The sequence below is a fragment of the Trifolium pratense genome, linkage group LG5 (genome assembly GCF_020283565.1).
Source record: "Trifolium pratense cultivar HEN17-A07 linkage group LG5, ARS_RC_1.1, whole genome shotgun sequence".
Classification (NCBI taxonomy): Eukaryota; Viridiplantae; Streptophyta; class Magnoliopsida; order Fabales; family Fabaceae; genus Trifolium; species Trifolium pratense.
The window spans coordinates 57768935-57794075 of NC_060063.1; the positions used below are offsets into that span (position 1 = coordinate 57768935).

Genomic DNA, 25141 nt, shown 5'->3' on the forward strand with positions numbered 1-25141 from the left:
ATCCGAGTAATAACCATATAACTAAATAATTTAAATGGAGTGTAGGCAAAATTATTTTCCATAATATAGCTCCAGTGTTATCTTTTAAGCTAAATATGGTACGATATATTAGAGCAAAATTCATATATATTGATATGTTTGTAAGAGCAAAACAAACAATTCATTAATTTTTAGGGACGGACATAAGGGGGGGCAAGTAGGGGCTGAGGCCCCCGCCTCTTGTCATATTTTTTTTCTTCATAATATACTTGTTATTGATACATATTACATAAATTGATATTTGAGAGATGTGGTAAAAGATTAGTAACAACCGTTTGGTGCAAAACATGCACCCACAATATAGTAATCGTAACAAATTACTTTAAAATATTTTGATAATATATATTATACACTATTAAAGTCCAAATTTAATTCTTCACCCAAAAAAAAGTCCAAATTCAATTAAGTTAATTCTGATTGTTTGCTATAAGTGAAAATTTATTTTCTTGCTATACGAAGATTGTGAAAAATAGGTTGAGAAATAAGATAGAAAATGAATTTCAAACTAATTAATACGGTTCAGTTGTTGATGAATTTTATAATATAGAACAATATAGTGTACAATTTAGATAAACAATGTAATGTATTTTTTATTTTTTATTAAGCATATTTAAGTACTATTATAATTATTATGATTTATTTAATTTTTATTATTTCATTATTTCGGCTCCCCATTTTATAGATTCCTGGATCCGTCCCTATTTTGACCATTTCATTAATTAATCATTACAATACACGTTCATACTAACAACAATGATTGCATCAATGTCTGTTTTTGTTTTTTTTTTTTTACAAAAAGCATCAATGTCTGTTATATTAGAATTTGATAGGTTTATACTCAACCACAAAAGATAGCTTGAGAGTTGAGGTTTGCACTACACTTATAAATGTTATAACACCCCCACACGTCCAGGACTGAACAAGCTGGAACGTGGAATCAACAACAACGGGTTGCCCAATTATAGGATGTCTCCACGACAAACAACAAATGGATATAGGATAGGCTCTGATACCATATTAAAATTTGAGAGGTCTATAATACTTAACCACAAAAGTTAGCTTGAGAGTTGAGATTTGCAGGACACTTATAAATACTATAATTATCATATATCTCTGGTCAAGAGACTTCTAACATGTTAAATTATTAATTCTACCACTTATGAAGGTAAGGTAAAGATCATTAAGTTTGTGGAACTCACATCACATGTGTGACCACAAAGGGCTATCTTTCCAACATATCCAATTGTGACAGAAGATAAGAAAGTCTTCAAAAAGAAAAATCATTGAACAAAGTGTTAAAGCATGTACCACATTTTCACTAGCAATATTAGCTGAAGGTTGGACACCCTTTATCATGGAGCACCAACCATATATATGCCTACACATTTGCTTTCTCATTCTTCATTTTTTTCATATTATATATTTTTTCATTTGATTATGATGTCTCTTTATGATATTATTATAATTATTATTTTTTATGTTATTTATAATTTAAATAAATAATTTTTTTTCGTATTTTTTTTATTAGAAACCATTTTTAATATTCGAAGAGTCTTTCTTCAAATAATCTATGACGGTCCTGCCAAATATATAGAGCTCTTCATTTAAGAAATGGAGAGATGTTAACATCCTAATATGACTATATATGTTATTATTTTAAGGTATGAGAACAAAAAGGGTGATGTGGATATTTTTCTTCTTTTTCTCTCAATATATCAATTTAGGCCACATACACTTAACTTTGATTTTAGGTGCCATGTGTCTTGAAATTGTTAACGTAGATTGAAGGGTCCTCAAAAAGAGTTACATAGTCAACATCTTCTTAATTAACCATGTTAATTATACGACACTTTTTTGGACAAAACCATTTTATATATGACTAGATAAAGCATGTTTGGTCTAAATAATTACTTATTTAATCTTATCTTATTTGTACAATAGATAAAGCATGACTCTAGTACAAATAAGCTCAAAGGCATAATTAGTGACACCAAACCTAAATTTTCTTGACCTTAAATCGGTTGATTAAATTGATGGTGAAATTTAATTTTCTCCTATTGGTATAATTTCTCATATCCATGAAGTGGTTCATTCTTGTCTATTTCAATCAGCTCATATTCGACCATCCTTGTTTTGTACTTTAAACTTTGCTTGTCTTTCAATTTGCATGTCTTTATAGTAGTGACTTATGAGTTTTCTTCACCCCTATCTTTATATACATTTTTCTTTCTCAATTAATTGTTTCTTACTAAGCTAAATTGAATGATAAAGAATTAAAGATGACACAAGATCAAGTATATGTTTCAAAATAAGAAAATTGGAGATGAGTATATAGCGATAGGCTCTTGGCACAACAGTTTGTTTCTCGATGCACCTTGCCTGCACGAGTTACGTGCTAGGCGCTCGTTGGGGACTCAATTTTGAGTTAGAAACATGCTATAAAAAGTGACATTATAAAAAGTGACATTATAATCTAACATGCTATCCATATTAGCTAAATAATATGCACGTATTTTTCTTTCTATACATGTACAAAACTTTCACCTCTCACTCAATTAGATCCACTACCCATCATGTTTGTTTCACTTAAGAACATCTCATGATACTTCTCATCATACCAAATTTAACCACTTTAACAACCTCTATAGAGTCCATATCCAATTCTACCGAGCATATTTCAAACATTTCATCACTTCCCACAACTCTGCCACTAAAACACTACAATCACTAAGATATACAAAACCACTAATCCAATTTCCACCACTATGATGCCTAAGTCCAAAGAAAAAAAATTACGCAATTACTAATCTATGGGTAGTTATCTCATGATCATATCAGCGAGTAATTAACAAGCTACTAAACGCACTAGGACAAGAATCACAAAAATTACTCTCAATTCTCATAGAGCACCTAATATTAGCTAAAACATCCGCACATTTGTTTTACTCCCAACTACTATTCTTCTTCATTACCTCTCAAAATACAACCACACTCGATCTTACCATCATCAAAGCAAGATCCATGATATTTGGAGTCTCTCTTTAAATATTAACATGCCACAATTTAAGTTTGAAGTCATTCGTGCAATAAAAGTAGTCAAAGTCATTTGTTGCTCACACTAAAAGCAATGTACATAGGGAGAAGAAGTCTTTGTTTCATGGTTGTGAAATTTATTCATGAGAATGTGGACGTCAGAAATATAAATTTCATACTCATTTTATAGTACAAAATTAGAATATTTAAGGTAAGGAACAAAGTAACTATAACCTTTCGCAACCCATGTCTTTATTCTCAAAAAAGAAGGTAGGAAAAAAGCATTCAAATAAGAAGAAAGGTACTACCTCGGAGTACCTCCGTCCTAAAACAATTGTCTTTATTCACGTTGACTGTTGACATTTATTTTGACCGTATTTTTTTATTAATGTATAAAGACAAATATTAACAAATAAGATCTTGTTTGATTTGTCTCGATGAATATTTTCACATTATTAAATTTTTATAATTTTTCATGAAAAAAAACTAAAAATATTAGTGATTCAAATTATGCATTGATATGACGAGAGAATGTTTTTTCCTGCAAGACAAAGGATAAAGTCCCTCGGTAGTTCAAAGTCGGAGATATGGATCATATCTCTCGTCTTGCAGTGATCTTATCTCGTAGGAGCAGTTTACAATATACTCAATAGTCAATATATATTTTCACAATATATATTAATGTATTTGATCTATATTATATACCAAATATATTAATAAAGCAATGAACCTAAAATAGGGTCTTTTGCATGTATAGTGTCACGGAGGGAGTATGTATTTGTGCCACTTTTAAATATTTTTACACGTTTCGAAAATCATATATAGAAAAAAGTAGAATATGAATGTCGTATTTTTGTCCATAGAAAATTGTCCATAGAAAAGTAGCGATATCACCATTTTAAAATGATGATTGAAATTTGGGTCATGCTAAACAGTGTCTCGGAATACTTGTTAAACATACTCTAAAAAGAAAATAAAAAATAAAATTAACGATCATAAGATAACATTTTTATATTTTTAATGCATTGAATACACAATTTTCAAGATAAAATTTCTATATTAATATATTTAACTAATACTCCGACTCTCCGAGGTACTGTTTAACATCTTTCATAAAAAATTTATGATTTTGTACAATTTCACAAGATGATTTCAATACACATGTTATGAATAATTTTAATAAATTGACAAATAATATTTATTAATTTTTAGACTATCAAAATTATTTATCTTAAATCTTAAATTCTTACATCAGACGGACCTCATATCACGTTACTATTTTTAGTATATAAAAATTAAGGGCTTAAATATGTAATTAGTCCCTGCAGTTACACCAACTTTTGATATTAGTCCTTGTAGTTTTCTTTGTTAGCTTTTGGTCCTTGCAGTTTGAAAGCATTTTGGTTTTAGTCCCTCTGTTACTCAAAACGTTAAAAAATTGGAAGCAATTAACGGAGTGCCACGTGGCCCAATCAATATAAGCCACGTGGCACAGTAAAAAGCATCACTTTTTTATTAATACTTTTACCATTTTTATTATTTTATTATCAGTATTATTATTATTATTATTATTATTAAAAATTAAAAATGCAGAAGAGGTTAATTAAACCCAGGGAATTAGCCAGGAAGAATCAAACGCAGAACAGTGATGCTTCACTCGCAGAACAGGATGACTAGGGTTTACAAGATGCAGTCATAATCACATTTTCTCATCACATAATCACGTTTGTTCACAAATCGCGTTTACAAAATCGTGGGTTTCACAATCGCTTTCCAGATAATCACGTGGTGGTTGTGTTCGTGGTGGTGGTTGTGTGGTTGATGAAGAAGATGAAGTTGGTTGTTGTTGATGGAAATAAAGATAAGATTTAGGACAGTGAATATAGCTTTGTCCCCAATTCCGACCACTTCTTCAACCTACACACGCCTCTCTTCGTCCAAATTTGCTTCGATTTAGGACAGTGGATATTTATAATTGACTGGGTTTGCAGTGGGTTTAGAGAGGTTCTGTCATGCCGGCGGAAGTCATAGTCGTTTCCTGCTTGCAAAAAAATTAGTAATATTTTTAGGGATTTTCATACATAAAACACAATTTTGTGTCTTCTTGATCCATCTTCTTCATGTGAATGAGATCAACATTTATTCAACTTTGAGTGCTCAAACTGAAAAAATCAAAACCATCACCGGTGTTGTTGAGCAGGAGGGAGATGAACTTTTGTTGTTGTTTTTTTACTAAATTTTTCATTTAAAAAACCTTCACTTGTTTTTTTAAAAAGTGATGCTTTTTACTGGGCCACGTGGCTTATATTGATTGGGCCACGTGGCACTCCGTTAATTGCTTCCAATTTTTAACGTTTTGAGTAACAGAGGGACTAAAACTAAAATGCTTTCAAACTGCAAGGATCAAAAGCTAACAAAAAAAACTACAAGGACTAATATCAAAAGTTGGTGTAACTGCAGGGACTGATTACATATTTAAACCAAAATTAAGATACCAAATCTAGAGATTTTGCAATAAATTCTTATGATAACAAAAACTGCAACACCATAACTCTCAGCAGCTGAGTCAGTCACACAGATTTTTCTCTCCGTCTCTACAATCGTAACTGTATATAACCGTCATCTTCTTCTTCTTCCTCTTAGATCTCAATCAAACCCTAATTCTTCTCTTCATCACTTCCAAATTCTTCTCTTAACCAATTATTACTACTCATTCTTCTCCATTTCTCGCGCCACTTTCCGATCAATTTCCTATCCGAACTTCTCCGGCGAGATTTTACTATGACGATGATGTCATAGTAATAGTAGTAGTATTAGTAGATATTATTGAAGAAGAAGAAGAAGATGAAAATGGATGATAGAGGTGCTTCATTCGTTGCTGTTAGAAGAACGAATCCGAGTAATCAGTTAATTTAGTCCCTAAACTATCACTCTCTCACCAACTTAGTCCCTAAACTATTAAAACCAACTAAAAGGTCCCTAAACTATATTCACATCCTTCAATTTAGTCCCTAAACTATTTTCCATCCATCAATTTAGTCCTCCGTTATATTTTCCTTTAACTGTTCTTTAAAATCCTAAAATCCAAAAGCTACTTTTACGCTTATATCTCTCTTCTCGATCAACTCTCTCAAATCATCTCAATCTGAAAACCCTAGCGCCACCTATACGCTCTAATTCCGGTTGTCGTCGTTGTTTTAAGGTACGTTTTTCATGCCAACTCCAGGATTAAGCCGAGGATCACGCAATGAAGGACCTTCTACTTAGTGCTTTTGTTTGATTGTTGCTTATAATATTTGGTTTTTTGTAATGATGCATGCTAGTTTTCTAGTAATGAAATTATGGTTTACGATTAATATTGTTCTTTAGTTAACTATGGATTGTGATTTAGTTAGTTCTTTTGATGGATAATGGATTTGTTGACTTATGTAATGAATTTGATGGATTATGGTTTAGTTGATTTATGTAATGAAGATTATGGTTTATGGTTTAAATTATGGTTAAGTTTGTTTTTTGGTTTTTGTTGATTTAGCAGTAATGTTTCATTTGGTTTAGCAGTAATGAATTTGTGTTGTTACTAGGTAGTGAACGAATTTGTGTTGTTAGTTGTTAGTTGTTACTAGGTAGTGAACGAGACAAAGGATGATTTAGCAGTAATGAATTATGTTAAAAATGAATTTGATTTAGCAGTAATGATTTAGCAGTATTGTTATTATTTTGTTGTTTTTAAAGATAGTTTAGGGACTAAATTGAAGTATTTTTTATAGTTTATGGACTACTAACAGTCTCTTAACGGAAAAGTTAACCGAGGGACTAAATTGAAGGATGTGAATATAGTTTAGGGACCTTTTAGTTGGTTTTAATAGTTTAGGGACTAAATTGAAGGATGTGAATATAGTTTAGGGACTTTTTAGTTGGTTTTAATAATTTAGGGACCAAGTTGGTGAGAGAGTGATAGTTTAGGGACTAAATTGACTGATTACTCAACGAATCCGCATGGAGAAACCTGCAATTCAAATTCTGGTTATTATTATTATTTTTTTTATTCCAATTTTCTCCTTTTGTTTTTTCCTTCGTCTTTTTCGTAACTTTTTTTTTCTTCACTTTCTCTCTCTCTATATCTAGTTGTACTTTGTACTTGTCCTCTATCTATAACAGATTCATCATAATTCATAAACCATATTATATTATTTTTATTTTTATTACTTTTTATTTTTTTGCTTTATTTTAGTTTTGTGATCTGATGATTGGCGATATTCTAAGTTGCATTGGTTCGTTAATTAATTTTATTTATCTTATTATTTTCATTTTTATTTTTTATTTTTTTTTACTTTTTTATCCCCGTAGATCTGGTGTTCATGAAATTCTGTTCAATTGTTGTTTTTTATGATTTGATTGAAATGAAGATGTAAATTATGCAAACTGTTATCATATAGAGCTCACCTGTATTAGATTGATACTTTTTCCATGCATGTTTAGTATCACGGCAGGTATGCCAGAATCACTCTGGTTTCCGTGATTTTGCAAAAGCTACACTTTTAACCTGTTTGGTTTGGCGGTGGGAGATCAAACATACGCAAATGTGCGTAGTACGGTATTCCACCGTGAAAACAAACATAAGCCTGGTTACTTTAGCAAAATCACGGCAGCTCACAGTACTGTGATTCTGTCAAGCCACCGTGATACCAAACATGCATGTTCCCTACTCTGTATACGGTTGCCTATCCACACTAACATCCACATAAGCAATTCTCCTCTAACATTCATACTCAGCTTCTTTATTGGGCCTAGGCCTAAACCCGGTATCCTAGCACATTCTTATTTCACTTTCAACATGTATTATGTAGTTTCGCCTTTTTGTTATATGCATAATGTCCATTCTAGTTTGTTCCTGCCTTTGCAATTCAGTTTTCCCTCCACATCAACTCTAGCGAAGAAAATGATAAATACATGCAATTGAAATGTCTGTTTTTCTTCAAATAAGATAAGATGAATGCTTCTGTTTTTACGCGAGACATTGAAGTACAAAGATGATTGTGTGCTAACAATGAAATAAATACTAACTGAAACAAATCTTCCATGTCAATCAACTTAGGATGAAATTTTTAGCATAAAAGTTCTTAAGAGTCTTCATTTATGGGCAATTCTGTTTCATTACAGCTGAGGCTGTTGCAGGATCAGCAGCATGGCTTGGTAGAGGTCTGTCTTGTGTCTGTGCACAGAGAAGAGATAGTGATGCTTCTAGCTTTTTTGATTTAACTCTAGCCCAGGTAAGATTTTTATACTTACTCAACAAGCTTTTAATTTATGTTTTGAGTATTTCTAATTCTAGAAACTATTATGCTCTATGCATCTTCCAGAAAAACTAAAAGAAAACCGATATTTTGTTGAGCATGTGATATGGAGTAAGAATGCTTCACCTTTATAAAAACAACTTTGTCTACGCTGAATACAAGGAACATTTTGCAATGTAGTTCTTCTTACCAAATAACGAAAAATAAATCTCAATTGTAGTTCTGCTTATGTGCTCCTTTTCTTGTTTGTATCTCATATCATGTATATAGTTTGCGGGTTGCAACTTGTAAGAAAATATAGTTGCTGGAAAGAATTTTGACTGCCAATTTCTAATCAATTATATGCTTAGTGGTGCCAATATGCTTGAACACCCTTTATATCATGAAATTCGGGAGCACTTTCTTATTATTTTTTCGTTTATATATTGCTGATTGTAATTTTGCCACAAAAATTCCCATAATGTTGAATTTCCAATCCTTAGGAGGAATGCTTGCAGAGGCTCCAGAGACGAATAGATGTTCCATATGATAGTTCTGTTATTGAGCACCAGGTATCATTTCTATTAATATTTTTTGGTCTATGCTCTATATAAAGTTTATAAACAATGTGGCAAGTGGCAACAGTCATGATGTACAACAAAGATTTTAACCCATGTACTCATAACCTTTATGTTCTTCCCATTATTATTACTCTATGTGCAATCTTGGATGTCCTGAAACTGTAATTTACTTTTACATATTATATTTTAGGAGGCCCTTAGGGCTTTATGGAATGTTGCATTTCCTGAAGAAGAACTGCGTGGCTTGATATCAGAGCAGTGGAAGGAAATGGGCTGGCAAGGGAAGGATCCATCAACAGATTTTAGGTATAGATAGATATTGCCCTTTCTTTTTTCACTGCCAGATCTTGTGTTCATCTTAATTAACTATTGCTAATGATTTTAAATTCTATGTGTTTGTCAGGGGTGGTGGTTTTATTTCTTTGGAGAATTTTCTGTTCTTTGCTAGGAATTTCCCGGTATGATATATTTGTTTGTTTGTTCACTCTTATCTGAAAAACTCGTATTTATTGTCTTTGTAAATGTATATATTGGTTTAATTTCTAATCAACTTTAGATCCAATCAGTTGCCATTCATGTATCTACATCATAAAACTTTACTTTATATTTTGTAGAAATCATTCCAGGACCTTTTATGGAAGCGGGAAGGAGATCGTTCTGTGTGGGAATATCCATTCGCTGTTGCTGGTGTTAACATAACATTCATGCTGGTGCAGATGCTTGATATTGAAGCAGGTTTGTTGCTTTTCCTGATATTCTAATTTCTTTATTCTCAGTCTTTATCATTGTGTTACTGCCTATATTTTTATTTTTTTTGATAGAGAGTTACTGCCTATATGAGCATTTTGTTTTTTTATCATTATGTTAATTTTGCTGAGGGCTAGATAGCTGAAATCATGAAACTGCTTTAAATTTAGGGTGTCCTTTCAATTTTATATATACAGACATTCATGATAACATGTTATATATTGAATCAGCAACATGTTCTTCACAATATGTCCTTTGCATTTACAGTCAAGCCACGCACACTGGTGGGAGCAACTTTCCTAAAATTTCTTGAAGGTAGCCTGAACGCCATTCCCAAGTTTTTTTTTTGTGGGATTTTGTCATATTGAAAAATACAATATTATAGTGTTAGCTTGCAACTTTAAGTAACTAAAGCTATCCATGTTTGTCTGGCAGAAAATGAATCAGCTTTTGATCTTCTCTACTGCATAGCTTTTAAGCTGATGGATCACCAATGGCTTTCTATGCGTGCCTCATACATGGATTTTAATGTAAGTATCCCTTATTCTCAGTTTGTATAAATAGGGGAAGATATTATGGCTCAACCAAATTTAACCAAGGGTATGATGCAAGTTGAGTTGAAAGTAAATGCACTGTTGATATAAATCAGTTTTACATTAAAATCTGCTTAGAAATCACTATTTTGCCATGTCAACACACTCTTATAATTGCATCTTTAAAGTTAAAACTGATATTCTGACACGACAAGAACTGATTTACGCCGATGACACTTGCCTTTTAAACTCAAATAAGTTTGTTAAAAACTAAAAAGGAAGGGCGAAAGAGAAAGCACGCAAAAAAAATGAAATTAGAAACACATGCATCCCTTGATATGGAGGGAAGATAATATTGGAAGGCTAAAGAGGTTTTAAAATTTGAAGTTAGAAATAAAGCGCTATGCCAATCTCAGTGTTCGAGGGCAATAGATGTGAGGATAAGGACAACAGTTAAAATAATTGTATGTATAGGAATTAAATTGGATGCTTTTCATGAATAGGAATCAAATTAAATAAGAGTGCCATAAATAGGAACTAAAAATACATTTTAATGGAGAAACAATATTTATCAATGTTAAAATTGAGAGATGAGTGATTGTGTTGGAGTTGGAGGTGATCATGTTTCTTAGCAGCTGACCTTTACTTCTTAGTTATAGATTGCTAACGGCTGTTGTTGCTAATATAACTATTAATAATGTTCTGGCAGACGGTGATGAAATCTACACGGCGTGAGCTAGAGAAAGAGCTTCTTCAAGAAGAAGTATTGCGGCTTGAAGATTTACCCTCATACAAACTACTTTCACGATAGATATCAGTCCAAAAAAACTTTTAACACTAATGTGAGCTTAAAAATTCTCACAGACTACAGTATGTTTGATTACTGAGTCAACTTTTAACACTAATGAGAGCTTAAAATAACAATTCCCAAGGAGGCGATTTCTTCCGAAGGAATTACTTGTTGCTTCCATTAAAATGGCGTTGGGATGATATGTCAGCGAGGTTTGAGATGCAGTAGATAAGCTTTTAGTCTAGTTGGAGGATGATATTATTGGCACACATAATGCCAGGAGAGTGTCTTAAATGTAAAATTGCTTGGTGTTAGATTTCTAAGGAATTGTGGGTTGTCTCTTTTGCCTGTTTTTCCCATGTTCATTACCGGGTAAATGCAGCTTGCAGTTGTATTTGGGCCAGGTACGAGGTGACCGAATCTTCCTTAAATGTTTCTGAAGGATTGCATATTTGTTTGAGTAAATATACTGAATTTTTTTTATCAGATCATAAAATACTGAATATATTTGTTTGAGGAATTGATTCAGTGCCTGCATATTTGTTTCTCTATAATATTATTTTGTATAGTTGTGGTATATAGTATAAAAAAATAATGTCCCATTTGTATTGCTATGCATGATACTCATGGGATGTTGGAACTTGGAACCAATCATGCTTGTCACACTAATATTAGTGTTGGCTGCTTCATGGTTGCGGTGCAAGTGTGCTTGAAGATAATGCAATGTGAGAAGGTCTATGCTTTCTTTTTTTTTTTTCCCTTTTGAACGACTACACCTTAAGATTCTCACACAGTTAGGGTCTTGTTGGGTTTGAACTCATTTGATGATGTTCAGCCTAACAAAAATTTATCTAGTCAACTAGGTCTTGTGGTATTTTTTTCGAATAGCTTAGTGGAATGTCCGGGGTTTGAACCCCGGCCCTTGCATATATAATACAATGTCTCTGGCAACTGAACTAACCTCGTAGAGACCATAATTTTATTTTAGTTAAATTAGTTTTTGATGAAAGAGACAAAATTATGCACCGATGGGCATGATACATACAGTACTTTTATCCATAAATTAATGCTATATAATCCTTATGAGTACTACTTAAATTTCTCACTACTAGAACATACCTAGTGGCTTATTGTTTTTTTTTTTTTTGGTAAGGAGTGGCTTAATCTATACTAGGATACAAAAATTTTGGTGTGGAGTTTTTATAATACTAACAGTACTCTTAACTTTTTTTTTAAGCAGCAAAAATCTTTTATTAACAAACTCACCATAAAATAAGGCTTGTCTTTTTTTTTTTGAGCGGCAAAAACCTATTATTCGTATTAACAAATTCACCATAACGTAAGATATTTTTTTATATGAGTTTGCATAATAGACACAGATTGGTGCGGAACGCGTCTGTCTGGCCGCTAGTGTTAAATAAATCTGCTAATTTCATTTGAAATAATAATAATAATAATAATAACAATAATAATAATAATTGGGGACATATTCTTTGGGTTCAGGATTAATTCAAAATTTTAAAAAAAATCATAATTGATTTTATAATTAATTTCTAAAAGTTGAAATAAGTGAAGAAAAAAAAAGAATAAGATTTTAGTTGGCTTGACTTTATTTTTATTTTTTTGGTCAAAGGGTTGATTTGATTTTTTTTAAATGTAGTATAAGAAAAAAATTTATTCAAGCTTATTTTTTGACTAAAATATTTTTAGTCAAGTTTTTTGACTAAATTTTTTGTCAAGTTTTAAAAAATATTCTAATCTTTTTGACTTGCCTTAATTACTAGTATTTATGTTAAGGATAAGTTTTAAAAAATAAAATTAGTAATTATGTTAAGGATAAGTTTTAAAAAATAAAATCTTTTTTATTTTACCTAAAACAAGTTTTAAAAAGATATCAACTCTTTTGGTAAAAAATATAAAAATATATCAAATCTCTTTTTTGACCAAATAATTTATTTTTTTACCTAATTAAAAAAAATCAAATCTTATTTCTTTTTGACAAATCAAATCTTTATTTCTTAAAAAGTAAATCATACTATATTACTACTATAAATTAGGGTTTGAAACTTGAAAGCATTGATCAGAGTACCGAAGAAAACCAGAAGATAGTTTGCAAAATCGGTACGTCTTGTATCTAGTATTTTTGTTACTAGAGTTGTTACTCTTTATTTTAGTATACATATTATTCTTTCTCTTGTTCTCAGATGTTAGAAACTGAGATGATGAAGCCTTATCTATGGCTTCAAACTGGCGATGATTCAATCCAACAAGTGGAACAAGAGGTTGCACTTGTTTGCCCATTTATATGTCAAGAATTTAAATTACAAAAGGGCATAGGATCTTCCAAAAATCGTCCGATATGTCTTCCCGAACAAGTTCGTAATCCGGCATTGTTGAATTTGATTCTTAGTTATTGTCGATTTCATCTAACGCCAGGCCACTCGAACAAGGAACGAAAATCGTATGATGAGAAATTTGTTAAGATAATGAATACAAATAGTCTATCTGAATTGGTGGGTGCCGTGCACAGCCTTCGATTAAGGCCATTAATCAATCTCACATGTTCTGCACTAGCTCGACGAATTGAAGATAGTTCACCGGAAGAGATACACCAGATGTTTTGTGCGCCTGAAGATCTTATGGAGGAAGAGAAATTGGAGTCGTTCAGTAATGTAACTTGTGATGCACGTGTTAGGCTTTTGAACTTGTATTTCGATAAGAGAAGAGAACTTAGAGAGCCTGAAAGGATTCTACACGACCTTCAGCTACAACATACGAATGTAGTAGATGAACGTCCGGTTGACGAACTTTTGTCGTTTATTAATGGATCGAATGATGAAGAACCGAAGCCGAATAAAACTCGGAAGAATAAAAAAAAGAACCAGAGAAAGGAAAAACAACAGCAAAAGAAATCTAGTTTGAAGGAAGCACCTATACAACATAATAAGAAGGAAGAAGATGATCCTAAAGTTGAGTTCAATGATGAAGAGTTTGATCAAACCATAATGGCAAAAATTGATAAAGAAGTGGAAGAATTTGCACGCAGATTGAATACTGAATGGTCAGAGAGAATAAAAGAATTTTTTGAGAGATGCTAGTAGCAAGCACAAGGAAATTGTAGGGGTTTTTTTTTTGTCTGTTTTTTTTTTTTTTTGGATATTATGAAATATTTTTATATTTCTTCTTTAACAAGTGTTCTTAGCATTATTTTTTTTTTGACAAAAGAAAACTTGTGCATTTCATTCATAATAGTATTCTTTAACAAGTGTTCTTAGCATTGTATTTTTTGCTGTTCAATTTTATATTCTTCTATCAAGTGGTTAACGAGCTTCACCAAAGGACGGATTTCGGGAGAACCCAGGTTTGATTCCTGGGTGGAACAACTTCTGGACCAGATTTTATTTACCTCGCCGCCGAACTTTGGATTACTAAGTTCCCCTTTCCCTAGGAACTAGAGGGTTAAAAACCAAAAAAAAAATTATTATATTCTTCTATCATGTAGTATGTAATTTATTTTTCCTTCCTCATCATTTGCATTTATCAATAAATAGCATGACCTTTCTCATTAATATGTGATTTCTTTAGTTTCAAAAAAATAAAAATAAATAGGAGTTTAAACAAAATTAGGTGAATATTGATTTTAGTCCATATTCAAATTTTATGCAAAGCCCCTTTAGTTTGTTTTTTCTTTATACCATAACCTCTTTATACCATGAGTGTTGGCTTAATAGTAAGTGTGTGACTATATAACGGAAACTAGCTAGGAGTGGGGCTGCTCGTGCTAAAACATGAGCGACCATATTGGCTTGTCTCCTAATAAACTCGACCTTTGAGTTTTTGAAAAAAGTATTGTGCAAACGTTGACAATCTTTGATGACTTTCCCGAATTCAGATACATCATCTTTTCTACTATGAAACTTAGTAACAACAGTTTGCGCATCAAGTTCAAAATTAACATCTTCCAACTGTAAATCTCAAACCCATTTGAAAGCATTGCAAAAGCCCTTGAGCTTCACCCATCTCCACGTCACAAACAGGTGAAAACCACTTTGTTTTGGCGACAACAAATCTACCCTGATCATCTCTGATACACGTGCCTATGCCAACTCTATTAAGGCCTGAGGAGAAGGAGGCGTCAATATTGCATTTATAGCGACCCAAACTCGGTCTTGCCCATTTTGCTGCTGGTTGTTGTTGCCCGTTGATGCTTTTCTTTGGTGCTATTTGGGCCATTTGCCAATCCGTAACGACCGTACAAGCTCTTTCAAACACTGTTGAAGCTGTCTCAACTTGACTTCGCCATAGCTTTGCAATGTTATTATTAACTGTGAAGTGCTGCTGAATAATGTTCAAATAATCGGATCTTTGTCAAACTTGTCGAACAGCTTCGCAAGAGAGAATAATGTGTACGCTATCTTCTAGCTCGATGGTGCACAGAACACTCCTGGTTGGGATAAATCAAGAGTATCCTTTATACAACAATGATAGGCACTTTTGACCTTATTTTTCTACTAATAAATAAAAACAAATATTAACTATTGTTGAATTCATCTCGATGAGTATTTTCAAAATATTATATTTTTATAATTTTTACTATTATATACTCCATCCGGTCCTTTTTATATGGAACAATTTGAGAAATTTTTTTGGTCCTTTTTATAAGAAACTTTGATCAATTTTCAAATGGTTTAAATGTTTAATTTCACTTATACCTTTATTTATTATGAGAGAAAATATTAAAAATAAGTAAGTTAGTTGAATTAAGAGTAATTAAATAAGGGTATACATGGAATACATTTAAATTTATGAGTATTAAATGAAAATAACTATGTAAAATGTGCTTCTTTGGTTGTGTAATTTTTTAAAAGCTTTCCTTATAAAAAGGACCGGAGGGAGTAATTAAAAACATTAATAATCAAAGTTATGCATTGACATGTCTGATGCAGTCAACTTGCTCACTCATTGTGAGCCGGTAGTTTTTAATTAAAAGGTAAAACGTGTAATGATTGATGGACCACTTAAGAAGCTGGTCCACTAGCCTACAAAACTAGCCAAATTACCGTGAAAGTTCTCAATTTTGTGTAGTATCTTATAAAATAGAATGCCACAAGACGTTTTAGTAATTGCCTCATTAAACTGTGTACTTAAATAATAATGGTATAATTTAAGTACAACCACATCAACAGCTCAAACACAAACATAATAAACAACAATGGAAACCAAAAATAAGTTCAAATTTGATATATCAGACTGTGACAGAGTTTGAACAAGCACAAGATAACTAGACTTAACACATCAAAACCAAGGCACCAAACACTCATAAAGTTCCAACAATTGATCAAAATAGAGTACATTCATTATAGACTTGAGGTTTATATCTTTACTCGTAGATCCATTTGTGTTGGCTGCTTTGCCAGTTAGCAGGACCCTCAGGGAACCACAATGCAATTTCCTTGTTGGCACTGTCAACGGAGTCACTTCCATGAATAACGTTCCTGCATCAATAATAACAGTAATTAGTTACACGCTTTAAACCAAGTTCATAAGAAAAACCGAAGTACTATTTCAATTAGTTAGATAGGAAGTTTTCAAATCAAACAATGACAAATAAATTTGTTCAACAAATACTTTAAGGAAACAAGATACAGATCTAGGTTATATCTTCGATCTACAGAAACATACTAATTGATAACAAGAACCAAGATCCTAACTATAGAGAGTCAAGAACAGTCTTGTTAACCTCCGAGGCTCCGACTAAAACATGCATTTTATTTTTTATAAACAAGCATATAACATTTTATAAACCTAAAATTAGCTATGCTAAAACAGAAAGATAGGAACAGAAACATTCATATATTCAAGCAGTTAAAACAAATGGTTTAAAAAAAACAATATGCTTCAAGAGTGAGATTACAATGAGAACATATCTATACCTGCCAATCTCAACAGCAAAGTCACCACGAATAGTTCCAGGCTCAGATTGAGCTGGGTTTGTGGCACCAATAATCTTTCGGCCAGTTAAGACAACATTCTTTCCCTCCCAAATCATGGCAACAACAGGGCCAGAGACGATGTACTCCACCAATCCACCAAAGAAAGGCTTGGCAGACAAGTCAGCATAGTGCTTCTCAGCAAAAGCACGCTCCACATTCAAGAATTTCAAACCTAAAATCAAGTCAAATAAATCAGTCAACTAAGTCATCAAAGTCATAAATCAAGTCAACTTTGAAATAATCAAGTTATGAGTTACTAACATACTATCATATCAAAGACTTATAAGTACTACAAACAGATTTCAACAATAGATCCATATAAGCAAAAGTTTATTCATTATGATCAAGGAACAAAAACAGGATTTAGAATTAGCATAATTTAAGGATTACCTTTCAAGTAGAAACCCTTCTTCTCAAACCTGCTAATAATTTCACCAACCTGAAAAATAAAAACTTTTCAGTCAGAAATTACTCAACTTTCAGTATCAATCAAGCACAACCCTAAATATTCAAAACCACCTCATCAACTACCTTTAGCCAAAAAATATTTATCCATTCAAAAAGATTCATCAACCCAATTTCTTAAAAATAAAACATAAGAAACCCATCAATTCAAAACACACAATTTCAAAAACCCCGATTCAAATTAATACAAAAGAAACACTAGTAAACATAAAAAACGAATCTTTCATCGAAATATCAACCAATAATAACAATTTATTTCAAAATTCAAGCATAAATCCTCAATTTTACACAAACAAAGGTAAAATTTAACGAATAATTAAGAATTAAACAAAAGGGGTTTTGAAGAATGAAACATACAAGGCCTCTTTGAACACCATCAGGCTTGATCATGATGAAAGTTTGCTCGGCCATGTTGATTGATCTTTGAAATTGAGTTGAGTTTCTGTGGATTTGTGCGAAAGAGTATGACTGAGGAAGAAGTGTGTGAGAAAAGGGGATTTATATATGGCTGCAAATAGAACCCTAAACCTAATTTCACAAACGAATATTCGCTCTATAAAGTTAAGGAATCATTTTCCTAAATTTTTTTATTTTTTTTATGACAAAATATGTTATTTTCGAATAATTCTTTTGATTTTTTAAGGTGACCTAATTCACCTTTTTTTTTTGACAAAAGAAAGAAAGTGACTTATTGTCAAGAAAAAAGAAAGAAAGTGACTTGATCGAATATTTTAATTTTTTTTTACAAAATCGCATATTTTATTTATGAACACCAAAAAGAAAATTTAATTAAGAAATAAAATTTTTTATAAAATATTATTTTTTGAGTAAAAATGTCTTACTTTTATTTTAAATTATTTTAGGTCTCATTTAATGTTGAGTGGGCTCTGGACGTAACCGTAAGGTAAGTTGTACTCCCTCCGAACATAAATCTAAGAAAAAAAAAATATTTACACGGTGTTTAAGAAAGTTAGTTAGGTGTAGTTAATTTTTTTGATTTAATGCAAAATATGAGTTAAATTTACTGTATTACCCATTTTAAAAAGTGTAAAAGTGAAATAAATGCGTAAAATAAAATAGAATTAAATAAGAATATATTATGAATAGTAGTAAATTTTTTTTTTGTACAAGAATAGTAGTATTATTTAGTTTAAAAGTAATTAATTTTTGCTTATAATAGCTAGTGACCAAAATTTGAAGTATTTTTTTGCTTATATTTGTGTTTGAAGGGAGTATTACGCAATAAGCTAATTTAGTATCTCGCCAATTAGCACAAGTCGCTCGATCGTTTTTCGTTAGTCACTAAATTTTGAATTATTATCGATCTTATATCGATAACATCATCGATAACATCATTTCAAAAGAAGTTTGTTACTACAATATAAAAAAAATTGTGTTAGAAAATACTATTACTTAAAGGAATAAACAATTATTTGGTATCTAAAAATGTCACTCAACGTTATGATAATCCTGGAATCAACAAAAAATATTTTTAATTCTCTGATTTAAGGCTGATTTGAGGCTTGTTTGTCATAGTGGTCTAAAACTATTAGAATATTGATAGTTGTCTAAAGTTATTATTGTTATTATTGTTATTATTAGTTGGGTTGATCATTTTCATTGATCACAATTTCATGTATATAATATAAGACAATATCTCTTAGGATGTGTTTGATCTATTAAAGGGTAAGTACTTGACAGAACAGTACAAGACAGAACAACACAACACATGACAGAACAGCATAAAACAAACTTTTGGGATATTGAACAATTTTTTGTCTTATACGATATTTGGTTAATAAAATGCTATTTTTGGTATTTTAGAAAACTTGTACGGCGGACAAAAACTTGTGCTGTGATTTAGGAACAAAATTTTATGTTTTTGTCCTGTCCATTGCCTCTCAGTTTGTCCCGTTCCTGAAACAATTTTACAATCAAACACAGTACAAATAGAGTTGTCCTGTCCAGTCCTTATTTTTTAGCAGATCAAACGGACCCTATTCATAATTTAAATTTACATTCACTACTAATTATTTACGATCAATACTAATAATAACAATAATAACTTTAGACAACTATGAATATTCTAATAAAAACGTTGCGTAAAAAAAAACGTTAAATTATTGTTAATTCTAATTATGTGTCCATTTTTTTTTTTTTGCCATATCATATGTTTATGTGTTGTTTTCATGCTTATTTGTAAATTGATTATAATACCTCTTTCATTTGGATTTCGATCCTTTCGAGTCTTTTCTCTTATGTTTTCCCTCTGTCATCTCAACCATTTACTCATCTATTTATCTTTCCTCTGCACTATATATTTTTTCTTTTGTTGATCATTAACCATTGAATTAGGAAAAGGAGAGAGGACTAGACACAAAGTGCTAAAGATGATCCAATTTCCTTTCATTTTATGAGAAATAGAAAAAAACTCGAATCTTCATCTTCTTCTCACATCTTCCTCTTACAACCTCACTACCTAACAATCCATGATCGTCAAAACCATTGCATCAGAACATCTCATCTCATCAGACCAATGATGACTCCTAAGAGATTTTTTTTTTACGTAAAATTTAAATATATTATACAAGTCTCTCCTCTATTATATATAATATATAATTGTTCACTTGATACGAGACAAATCACTTATATTTGAACTCCAACAATCTTTCACTTAAGTGTAGATTTTTCACATCATTAAACTTGTTTCATCACACCTTTATCCTTTAAGAGTTTAAAGTTCATCACACCACTTATATACGACACTTTTGTCTTGTGGTTACTTTTTATAAAAAAGGAATTATGTATAGAACTTTGATGTATAGAACTTTGATGGGTGTCTTTACACCCAAAAAAGGAAAGAAAAGAAAAGAAAAAAAGTTTGATGGGTGTGCTAACAAAGATTGATGTGTTATAATCTATATAGAATTTTGATGGGTGCATTTTACTACTGCTAACAATAACTCACATAAAACGTATTGATATTCAATTAAAATATTGTTGAAGTAGTATATAAGTTGTAAGTTTAACATATCTTTCTTGCGTCTCAATGACTGTGACTTTCTAAAGCTAAAAATCATGAGTTTTTTTTTTGCCATTGAATTTATTTTCTCGTGCGTTCTACGAATTTATCAAAACACATATGTCCATTATTTAGGTGGCGGATACCCCCAAAGACATCCTGCTTAATTAGTAGCGGAAGAGTAAAAATAAAAACGCGTAAGGCATGCGAAAACAAATTAAAGGTAGGGCGGCAACATAAAACCTCAAAAATCAAAGCTTTTCAAAGGTTGTGTATTTGCAAAGGTTTCACTGTCAAAACAAACAAACATTTAAAAGTTTGGTTAAACTCCGCGCTTAAATTTAGAGTACAAGCTCCACTCTTAATTTTGGTTTTTGTTCGGTCGAGCTAACTCAGTTTGGTGGGTGGGTTGAAGAATTTTTCTCTTCCCACTCCCCTATTTCTTTTCTACCATCGTTTTTTCATTTTTATTCTTGTATAAAAATTTCGGAACATGTTTTTCGAAAAATTTCTAGTTCAAATTTGGAAAATTCGGAAAATACATTTCTAAGTTTTTTCCAAGGCAAAATAAATTCGGAAAACATGTTCCGAAATATTTATTCAATGGCAAAAATGAAAAACTGAGGGGTAGAAAAAAAAACACGGAGTGTGAGAAGAGAAATATTCTGGATTGAATGGGACTTGGGACAAGTGAGCCAATATTGAGCAAGGTTTTTGGGGGCCCAAGCATTTTTCTAGCGGTTTTTTTGTCAATACTGCTTCATTTTCTTGAGAAAATTGCTTTTTAAGCCCTGCCATATTCCTCCCAGGCCCCCCAAATTGACCGGTTTACCCTTGAAATATTTCGGTAGGTACAAACCAAAACAACATAACTTCGGTAATTGTGTACCGAAGGTATGTGACATTAAGCTAAGGCCAGCATTATAAGCAGATTCATCACAGTATGACATGATTTCGGTACTTATCTACCGAAGTGAGCGTTTGACCTAAAAAAATTTTAAGTTCGGTAAATACGAAGCGAAAACGCTAAACTTCAGGTCCGTATCTACCGAAAACGCCAAGTTTCGGTTCGTATCTACCGAAGTTGCCCTATATAGAGCAGATGACAGAACCTGTCATGTCATAGCCTCTTCTACACTCAATCCGGATTGTTGCGCCCTAAGGCGATTTTGGGAGCTTTGGAAGGCATCAAATCAACGTTTCTTCACTCATAGAGGGATCCTAATCTCATTTGGAGTCATACAAAAGGTAATCTTTGCTTTAATCGGTTTTTTTTTTCAATTTTAATGGTGTTTCTATGAAATATGTTGAAAATATGTTACTTAATGAATTGGGTTTGATAGATACACATTGAATAAAACATGTATGCTGATTGGGTCTGATTGTATTGGTTAATATGCATAGGTGTTGGGATGGGGGAACCTCCGGATGAATTGAAAACAAACATTGATGAACCCGACTCTGTTAATGTTGTCGAACATGTCATTGTTCAACCTAATGTTGTGGAACTTGTCATTGCTCAACCTAATGTTGTGGAACCGGCCGTTAATGTTGTGGAACCCAGTGATAATGAGCATAAAGTTGACACGGGAAAATATTTTCATGATGCACCGTATTGCAATGAGCGAGATGAGTTGATCAAATGGTGTCGCAATGAGGCAAAAAAAGCTGGATTTACTATTGTGATTGCTAAATCAGATAACGGTTCTTACCGAAGGAAAAGGTATTTTGTGTTGGGTTGCGAAAGAGGTGGGGAGTACAAAGAGAGGATAAGGAAATTAAAGAATGAGGACACAGCTACGAGGAAATGTAACTGTCGGTTTAGGTTGCGAGGTTACTTTTTGTCAACACAGGTATGGAGTCTAAATGTAGTGAACGGCGAGCATAACCACGAGCTGTCGAATAACCATGAAGGTCATATTCTTGCGGGACGTTTACAACCGGAGGAGAAGGAGGTTGTATGCGAGTTGACAAGAAATTTGGTGGCCCCAAAGAACATTTTGTCCACATTGAAAGGGCGAAATCCAGAGACCAAAATTTCAATGAAAGCTGTCTACAATGCGCGCCAAAGGCTCAAGAAAGAACTTAGGGGTGAAATGACTGAAATGCAACAACTAATGAAGTGTTGTGAGAGTAACAAATATTTTCACAAGTGTAGAACAGTTGGTGACTCTACAACTATACAAGATATTTTTTGGGCACATCCGGAAAGTGTGATTTTGTTTAACACTTTCCCTACTGTTTTGATGTTGGATTCAACTTACAAAACCAACAAGTATAAAATGCCGTTATTTGAGATAGTTGGTGTAACTTCTACCGAAAAATCGTACAACGTTGGTTTTGCATATATTGCGAATGAAAAAGAAGAAGACTTCATATGGGCCCTTGAGACGTGTCGGAGTCTACTGAAGAGTAAAGACACAGTGCCGAAGGTCATTGTCACTGATAGGGATCAGGCACTGATGAATGCAGTTGCGAAAGTGTTTCCAAAATCAACAGCTTTACTGTGTCGGTTTCATATTTATAAGAACGTGAAAGCTAAGTTCACGACTCTTTGCAACGCAAAAGAAGAAAACATGGTCAAGTTAAAGAAAACACTCGCATGTCAATGGAAATCAGTTGTAGAATCGACAACAGAAGAGTCGTATATTGATGCTGTCGTTGATTTCAGGAAAGTGTTTGACCATTATCCAAATTTTGTCAAATATGTTGAAACAATGGTTTTAGATCAGGTGAAGGAAAAAATTGTGAGTGTATGGACAAATCGTGTTATGCACATTGGAAACACTACAACCAACAGAGTTGAGTCTCAACATGGAGTGTTGAAACAATACTTGCCGGATTGTAAGGGTGATTTGGTCAAGGGTTGGGAAGCGACAAATGAAATGGTTTCAAACCAGTTGATAAAAATAAAGACGTCATTTGGACAGAGTACTAGTGCCGTTGAACACTATTTTAAAAAGCACTTTTTGTACCCTAAGTTGGTGTATAACATATCTAGACAAGCCTTACACTTTATTAGGGATGAAGAAATTCGTTCCCGCGAATGTGGTAAGAATCGGAAAAAGTGTGGTTGTGTGATGAAGATAACATACGGGTTGCCATGTGCTTGTCTAATAGCATTGAAGAGGGACAAAAAACTACCTATTAGACTGGACGAGATTAACACTCATTGGAAGAGGTTACAAATTGACGAAGCAGATGATGGACAGGTTGACTGCTCGAAGGAGTTTAGGGTCATTCAGGTAATGTAATACTTTAAATTTACCGAATTATATTAACGAATAATATTTGTGCTTGTGTTTCAATTATTTAAATGAAATTTGTGTTTCCTTTGTTTTAGGAACGGTTGAGATTATCAAATCAGAGTATGCAGCTACAAATTAGGGATCAACTGCGACAGATAGCTTTTCCAGAAATTACATCGCTAACTGCACCGGTCAAACAGGTAGATACAAAGGGTGCAAAAAAACGGGCAAAGTCAAGTAAATGTAACAGTTCTACCACTAGATCTCCATCTTATTGGGAGCACATTGATGCCCGATATCCTGACAGTCAGGCATCACAATCAAAACCAGCCAAACCCAAAAGGAAGACTGCTCGCATAGGCACTTTGTCTCCTAATGCTATACCTCGCCGTTCAATTCCGTTTATGGAGCATATGCCAATGTTCATGCATTCATATATTGAGGACATTATTGATGTTAAAGGGGATGGGCATTGTGGATTCCGCGTTGCAGCAGAGTGTCTTAATAAGGGCGAAGATAGTCAAGGATTAGTTCGTTCAAAACTTATCAGAGAGTTAACCATGTTTAGGAAAGAGTACCTGCCTATTTTCGGTACTGAGGCACGTCTACAATACATTCTTGATGGTTTGTTCCCTCCCAAGGTAATGCCTAAGAATGGCATTGCACCGGAAGAAAAATGGTTCACATTTCCAGATATGGGCCATATCCTTGCAACGGCCTACAACCGTGTTGTAGTATGTTTGACATCGCATCATATAGGTTATTCTGAAACATTTTTTCCACTGCGTACCAAGCCACCGTTTGATCCATCTGCACACATTATTTGTATTGGTATGGTTCCATATCACTGTGTCAATGTAAAACTGAAGTCTGGATGTCCACTTCCTCCTACTAATAAGAGCTGGAAAATTCATCGGGCACCGGAGGCTGAGACTTGGGAAGATACATTTTTGGACCGGATGAGTGAGTTTGACGAACTCATGAAGAATGAAAAAGGTGATTTGAAGAAGGAGATCAATAAAGATGATCCTATAACATTTTCAGATGACTAGTGGTTGTAATGTAACGAAGACTTTTTTTTTGTGGTTCAAATAGGAACAAAGCTTTTTGTGGTTGAAATATAACCAACACTTTATGTGGTTAAAATGTAACAGACGGTTTTGTGGTTCAAATGTAACCGACACTTTTTGTGGTTGAAATGTAACCGACACATTATGTGGTTAAAATTCTCAGCACTTTTGTATAAATATATGATAGTTGGTTCAGATATCACAAACATTCTCTTTATTTTCTTTTCTAGTTGAAATTTTTCTGCAATTCAAAAAAAAAATGAACGCTGCAGATCGTTATGTAGCGAATCATTTAGCAACTCCGTTTGAGTTTTCTATCAAATTACGTGGTAGGAAAGATCCGTTCA

The 25141-nt window shown here is 32.7% G+C and overlaps 4 protein-coding genes across 5 annotated transcripts; 3 read left to right on the forward strand and 1 right to left on the reverse strand.

Annotated features, from left to right (window-relative positions):
* Positions 1 to 5583: 5583 nt before the first annotated feature.
* On the forward strand, positions 5584 to 11516 carry LOC123883445 (ELMO domain-containing protein A-like). 2 transcript variants are annotated; one of them, XM_045932249.1, is made up of 10 exons: positions 5584 to 5960; positions 7058 to 7095; positions 8233 to 8342; positions 8849 to 8917; positions 9117 to 9232; positions 9330 to 9384; positions 9541 to 9661; positions 9941 to 9988; positions 10109 to 10203; positions 10916 to 11516. In XM_045932249.1, exons 1-10 carry the CDS (start codon positions 5917 to 5919, stop codon positions 11015 to 11017), a joined length of 798 nt encoding a protein of 265 aa, XP_045788205.1. In that variant the 5' UTR covers positions 5584 to 5916; the 3' UTR covers positions 11018 to 11516. The 2 variants fall into 2 exon arrangements, with proteins under 2 accessions (XP_045788205.1, XP_045788206.1); XM_045932250.1 differs by lacking the exons at positions 5584 to 5960; positions 7058 to 7095 and adding an exon at positions 7230 to 7343.
* A 1396-nt stretch (positions 11517 to 12912) lies between these two features.
* LOC123883446 (SKP1-like protein 21) lies at positions 12913 to 14114 on the forward strand. The gene is made up of 2 exons (XM_045932251.1): positions 12913 to 13117; positions 13201 to 14114. The coding sequence occupies exon 2, from the start codon at positions 13201 to 13203 to the stop codon at positions 14092 to 14094; it is 894 nt and encodes a 297-aa protein (XP_045788207.1). The 5' UTR covers positions 12913 to 13117; the 3' UTR covers positions 14095 to 14114.
* A 2097-nt stretch (positions 14115 to 16211) lies between these two features.
* On the reverse strand, positions 16212 to 18059 carry LOC123883448 (nucleoside diphosphate kinase 1). Its single transcript, XM_045932253.1, has 4 exons — positions 17812 to 18059; positions 17380 to 17428; positions 16930 to 17161; positions 16212 to 16491 (listed from the first exon to the last, which is right to left on the reverse strand). The coding sequence occupies exons 1-4, from the start codon at positions 17863 to 17865 to the stop codon at positions 16377 to 16379; spliced, it is 450 nt and encodes a 149-aa protein (XP_045788209.1). The 5' UTR covers positions 17866 to 18059; the 3' UTR covers positions 16212 to 16376.
* Positions 18060 to 21888: 3829 nt separating this feature from the next.
* LOC123886980 (PKS-NRPS hybrid synthetase cheA-like) lies at positions 21889 to 24776 on the forward strand. The gene is made up of 2 exons (XM_045936241.1): positions 21889 to 23721; positions 23820 to 24776. The coding sequence occupies exons 1-2, from the start codon at positions 21889 to 21891 to the stop codon at positions 24774 to 24776; spliced, it is 2790 nt and encodes a 929-aa protein (XP_045792197.1).
* Positions 24777 to 25141: the final 365 nt, after the last annotated feature.